Source organism: Chaetura pelagica, unplaced genomic scaffold (genome assembly GCF_000747805.2).
Source record: "Chaetura pelagica isolate M959 unplaced genomic scaffold, ChaPel_1.0 scaffold83, whole genome shotgun sequence".
Classification (NCBI taxonomy): domain Eukaryota; kingdom Metazoa; phylum Chordata; class Aves; order Apodiformes; family Apodidae; genus Chaetura; species Chaetura pelagica.
Genome location: NW_009952893.1, coordinates 4,154,421 through 4,160,789, shown reverse-complemented (window position 1 = coordinate 4,160,789; position 6,369 = coordinate 4,154,421). Strand labels below are relative to the sequence as shown.

The following is a 6,369-nucleotide window of genomic DNA, read 5'->3' as shown; positions in this document are numbered from 1 at the left end:
ATTCCTGCTATTTTTGTTCATGAGCTGCAAAAGTGGAACTGGAACAAAAACCAGTTTCAGCAGCTGCAGAGGTTAGCTTCCAGTTCTGCAGTGGGAGGAGAATGTATCAGAATCAGTCATACCCTTCCATGGGCTTGGGACAAACTCGATTAACTGTGAAAGCATTTTAAAAAGAAACAACACTTCTCATTTGCTGAAACTTAAAAACTTGTATTTTCAAAACTGATACTCCTTGATTTCTTCTGTTTTGTTCATATCACTAAAACCAGTATTAGTTTGTTGATTATTTCAGTATGTTACAGGATTATTCCATTGCACAAGGTCCTGATTAGATGGCAGTGTTGTCTGATTTCAGATGTCAGATAACTCTGGCAGATCTGTACTTGAGCTGACTTAGAGATCTTTTCTGATGAAAGCAGATTTTTCCTCTTGCGCTTAACTGGTCCTGGCAACTTCTCTCTGTTTTTTTAATAAACATACAAAAGTTAATACTGGTGTCTAAGAACAGTTAAGATTAGTTTACATGCCTTGAGAGGTAATGGAGGGAGCTGGAGGCTTTTAGTTTAATAAAATTCCCAAAGTACACAATATAGGTTATGCTATGCATGTTCACCTCTAAAACCTCAGTTAAAGATTCTGAGTTTAATGATTTATGCTTTTAATCTTAGACTGTAATGTAGCCTGGCTTTTGTGTTTAGGCACTGGGGACAAGGGATGCATCAAAAGGATGTACTTAATTTGCTGCTTGTGTCTTCTCTTTCTACTTTCTGGTTGATGGACACATTGTTTAGTTGTTTTTCTCCTACTTTGATGGCTTAAAAAACATCTGTGTGAAACAAAGAGGGAAGGTATGGCTGAAAACTTTCTCCTTTTACAGAAGATACACTGTAGACTCTGAATCTTCTTTGTTTAGTACTCTTTCCATGAAACTTTAGTTTTTCTGTACTTACACATCATTTACAGTGCATTTACTCATGTCTTTAGTAGTAGTTGGGCTTGAAAGTGGCAGCCATGTTATGTGGCTCTGAGGATCCATCCCTCTGTCATTGCCCACTGTTGTGGTGTTGATGTTTTCTCTGGGAAACAGGTATTCTTCCTGGGATTTTTTTTTTTTAAATATTATGTTTGGTTTTATTATGTGCTCAGTGTGGTGTCTTGTTTTTTTTTTCAAAATAGCCTCAAACAGCCATACAGTTAAATATATTTTGTAGTTGTCATTTGTTTCTCTGATATACAACCATTTTAGTTTATGGCCTTTAAATCATATACAAGAGGAAAGTAAAGTGCACTTGTGAGCTCAAATGTAATTCACTTTTTACCATTACAATCAGTTCATATGAGATCTGAGGAGTTTTCTTTGCTATTTATAGATAACCTGTACATAAAAATTGGGTACCTACACGTGGACCATTCTTTTTTGTGAAATTGATTTAATCTGCCTGGATTATGGGTCACTTGCAATTTACTCATCCATGACAGTCTTGCCTCACAAGCTTCTGAGGTTTCTCTAAACAGCATAGATGAAATCAAATACATTTTTAGCATTTTTGAGGAATTGGCAAAACTTGCCAATGCCTTTTAGATACATCGTTTAGATTCTGTTGCCGGAGAGCATCTGCTGAGGCAGCATTTTCAGAGTACCTCCAGGTATAGTTCAAGAATATTGAAAGCTTAGCTAAGAAACCAAATTTCTTTTGAAACAGAATCGTCTTTCCCCCAAAAAATCCCCAAAATCCAAAAAGACCAAACTCAGAAACCTAACAACAACCTATGTGTTCTGTGCTGTCAGACATTACACTTTGCATTCCTGAAGAGAGGGGACCTGATTTTAGCCCACAGCTTGCTATAGAAGAATGTGAGTTGCTTTCACTATATAGAAAGCTTTGGAAATTCAGTTCTAGGAAGAGAAGGGTAAACGATGTAGTTGCTGAGATCACAGATTGTACTAAGAACAAAAAAACTGAGAAAATACTTACAAGACATTTTTCTTTTTCCCCTTCTTATTTGCAGCTTGAAAGAGATGCCTATGTCCAAGCATTAGCAAGATTTACATTACTTACAGTGAGTTCTGGTATTACGGAAATGAAGCAGAAGAACATTGACACAATTAAAACACTCATCACAGTGGCTCATACAGATGGAAACTATTTAGGAAATTCCTGGCATGAGGTACAGGAGTCATTTGTACTTAAACTGTAAGAGAGCACTGGAACGGATTTTGAACACAGTAGTGTATTTATTTGTGCATAAATACAGTGGGTTTTATATAAGTGACATGTATATACATTTGTACATACGTAGAATTGCACGTTACCTGGCTAATTAAAGTAGCAAAACATGTCCAAGTGAGAAATAAAATTGTGAGGCTAGCCCAATAGTTTTTAAATTAATTTTAAATGGAAGAAGATAAATACTTGTCGGACCATAACTGTTTAGAATTATTTTCTTCTAACCATCTGCCTAAATATATCTATATTATTATTTATTTATTTACTATTTCAAACTGCTTTTTGTTGATAAATAACTTCTTTATTATCTGGAATAGATTCTGAAATGCATCAGTCAACTTGAACTGGCACAGTTAATAGGAACTGGAGTAAAACCTCGCTACATCTCAGGGACAGTGCGTGGCAGGGAAGGTTCTTTTACTGGAACAAAAGATCAGGCACCCGATGAATTTGTGGGGCTAGGACTGGGTAAGTAATGCAGATATGAAGTATCTCATTTAGCTGGCTTTGTTCAGACAGATATTGAAGTTTGTCCTTTGTTTTCAGTAGTGTTAACCGTGAAGTTCAGAGGCAAAACCATGAAGTAGTCCTTGTAAAATGGTCTTAGGTTTTTAATAGATCTATTCCTATTTCTGGAGTATTTGCTTTGCTTTGTTAAGTGTTACTGCTAGGATGTGAGACTGTGTAATGTAAGAAAATAATGCATTCTTCATTTCTATTAAAATATAGCTGACCAAGTAAGAATGGAGTTCTGATGGTATGACTGGATTTAATAATATCGCAATGTTAGTGAACCTAGTAGTTTACCAAACAGGCAAGTTAGCATGTGTAGGTTCAGCACCCTGTGATGAAACTTTGCAAGAAATAAGCACTATCCAGACCAAGTGGGAGGTTAGTTCAGCTTAAATTGTGAAATTCTGTTTCCTTCTCTTTTGTTTACTTTGGTACTGAATCAGTGCCTTTTTTAGGTTGGCCTGAGAGCCAAAATTTACTGCATAAATGAGGTGTTCTTTCCTATCTTCCTATAAACATATAGAGTCTTACCTTACCTTTAAAAGGTTGAGCTTTTTGTTGTTTTTTTTTAATAGGAACACAGTTCAAGACATACAGGCATAGGGTATTAGGAAACTATGGAAGTGTCCGGGAAGCATATATAGTTTCATTTGACTGTTAGAAAGTTTCAATTTTAGTATGGTGCTGAACACGGCCTGCTTTCTGAAAGACTTGCCCCACAGTGAAGTGAAAGATTTGTGTTCCCTCAGTTTTTCATGTAACTTGTTGGTTTTGTTTTTAGAAGTTATTATTATTTTACTAGTTTCCCTGATCTTAGCCCTCAACTAGTTCTAATCCTCTGGCTTTATGTTCTCCTCGGACAGCTTTTCTGATTCTATGGTCAGTTCTTCTATTTCCATTGTGCTCTCCTTTGGTCTGCCTCTGTATCTTCCCTTCACCTGGCCAAGAGTTGCTGAAGAAACCTTATGCCTGAAAATTAATGTGTCTGCCCACATCTCATATACTGAGGTTCTTCCTGCCCTTCTAATATACATTCTCCAGTTTAGAGCTCCCCAATGACATGTCAACTTTGCTGTTTCCAAATCCTGGCAGTTTCTCCTCATTGAAGTGACTGGCTTTTAAAAATTTTAAGGTCTAATAGCTCAAGAATGTAACCTGTAGTTAGGTGTCTCTAAGCCATATTTGCTAGTTGTTGGTGTAGATCCAGCTCATAAAGACTTTTTTTTACCCTCTGTCAACTGCATTTCTAAGGAAAACAGTCTGTTCCCAGATGCGTAAAACGTTTCTCTCTGAATTGACTTTCTGGAGTGCTTGCTACAGCACATAGATGGAAACTTAACAATTTAAAAATAATAATGATAGTAATAATAATAGTAGTAGTAATAATAATAACAACAACAACAACAATAATAATAATAATAATAATAATATAATAACAACAACAACTTAAATCTTACAGGAAAATGCCTAACTCGAAAAAAATTTATTTTCGTGCACTTTGGGGCTGTTAGAACAGTCATTTTCTCAATTGTTTCGGTTCTTTCAGTCTTCTCCACAAGTCCTGTGTTGCACATACTTTTCTTCCGATGATCTTTCTGAAGTATCTTTTGGAACTATGGCTTTCAAGCAAGCTTCTTATAAAACTAAATTCATGTGAAGAACCTGTAGGTTATATGTCCATAGATACATATTATACAGGAAAATAGTTGTTTAATTAAAGTAAGTGAAGTTGCACCTGGGTGACACAGAAGCTTCATCTTTCAAACACGCTTGCAAAATCAGACATGCATAAGCAGCAACATTCACTCTTCTTCCTGAAGTTAGAAGCATGTGCTTTTCAAAAACACAACAAAACCAACCCCAAAAACCCCTTTCCTCGTTTACTGCTTGAACAGGGTTACAGGTGTACACTTTCACTCTTTAGGCATCTACATTTGAATGTCTTTGTCTTGCATTATCTTCCTGCTATGGCCCTTTTTAGTTTTACTTGAAAATTCAAGGCATCACAAGCATGTGGGTTGTAAAAGCAAATTAATAAGTATCTGTTCCTTTGCTTCTTTGGTAATAATGTTGTCTTATTGGAGCTGTAACTGTGAAGTTCAGCTTTCTTCTACTCTATTCACAAAGTTGGAACACAAAACCTGCTGCTTTGAGTAGGTCATAGTGTACTTCTTAGGTAACCAGAAATCCTCTTTGGACAACAGGAATCTGTGGAATCAGTTTTTCATAAAGTAGGATTACATAAGCAACTCTATCTTTCATTGTAAAAGATCTCACAACTGTTGGAATATAAATCTGCAATCTGTTTAGGTTTTTCAGCATTGATTGTAAATCCTACAGTAATAAGGAATTACCACAAAAACTGGCAGAGTTGGTTTAGGTTACCTAACTTCTTGGAAACAGCCCTTTGAATTCACTTTACACAGCTGCTTTTTTGGTATGTTTCTTAACTGAGGCATTACCAAGATTCAAGCTAATTTATTCTAGCAGCTTGTGTTCATCAAGACAAGAGAAGTTTTGATGAGAACAAAGTGTATTATAAGTTGCTGATATACTAGCATAAGGTTACTTATGTATGTACAGAAAAGTTACTCCATAAATACCCTAGAAAAACACTTCCGATGGGTCAGATTTATTCTAGATTTGACAGCCAGTCATCTTAAGCCACCTCCAAGTGTGGAGCACAGCAAGACTCAGAGGCAGACTTTTGGAAGGTAGCCGGAAACATGAGAACATTTTGTCTGTGCAAAGCTCTGAGAACAGAACTGCTGGCCTTTTTTCAGTATTCTGTTCTCCCCTGTCTTTCTGATAGGCTGCCTAAGGAAAAAAACCCTAAATATAGGGTAGGCGGAATTACCCAGGATGGTTGTAAGATTCCTGGCTTTTTTAGATGGCAGGGTGGAGGGGGTTTTAGACACTGCCAGAATTTTTAGAAATTTGCTCACTGTGAAGTGAGCGTTTTCTTCATGTGAGCCTTCCCAGGTGTGAGTTACAGTTTTTAGTCTCCAAAATAAATATTGCTGTTCTTATTTATGGATTTTTCTCACTATTGTTAGGTGATAATTTTGTTGCACTTGACATACATAGTTCACTGAGATGCCTAGTTCATGAAAGGGAATAATGATATACTTCTGCATTTTTTTGTGATTTAAAATTATATTTAATTGTAGTGGCACAACTTCTCTTCCTCTTTCTTCCCACTCCTTTCTGTGTTATCTCTTACCTTTTTTTCACATTTTGTTCACTATAGGTGGAAATGTGGATTGGAAGCAGATAGCAAGTATTCAGGAATCCATTGGTGAAACTAGTTCCCAAAGTGTTGTCGTTGCTGTAGACAGGTATTGTATTAAATTTGCTGTTGCCACCCCAAGCTTTGTAAGCAGTATTTAAATACCCTCTGGTAATAATAATTAGCTGCTATTAGTTTTCCTCAAGTTGGAAAGAATGACATAAATTAAATTGTATTAAATTGTTGATCAGTTTTGTGTGTTTTTTACTTTTTTGTGGAGTGGAAGTATTTTTGCAAGATGGAACAGAACAAAGATTAGGAAAGAAACCTTTATACCAATATAAAATTATCACAGGTTGCAGAATGAGCTGCAGAATGAAGACTGCAATACTGTCCTGT

At 36.1% G+C, this 6,369-nt stretch overlaps 1 protein-coding gene across 1 annotated transcript in view; it reads left to right on the top strand.

Annotated features, from left to right (window-relative positions):
• ARFGEF1 (ADP-ribosylation factor guanine nucleotide-exchange factor 1 (brefeldin A-inhibited)) overlaps positions 1-6,369 on the top strand; it is a gene marked incomplete at its 5' end in the record, with an annotated part of 62,264 nt that overhangs the window by 37,162 nt on the left and 18,733 nt on the right. The window contains 4 exons of the mRNA XM_009995560.1: positions 2,011-2,169; positions 2,546-2,696; positions 4,896-4,898; positions 5,992-6,079. Of these exons, the coding sequence (XP_009993862.1) occupies positions 2,011-2,169; positions 2,546-2,696; positions 4,896-4,898; positions 5,992-6,079 (401 nt within the window). The remainder of the gene's footprint in view (positions 1-2,010; positions 2,170-2,545; positions 2,697-4,895; positions 4,899-5,991; positions 6,080-6,369) is intronic.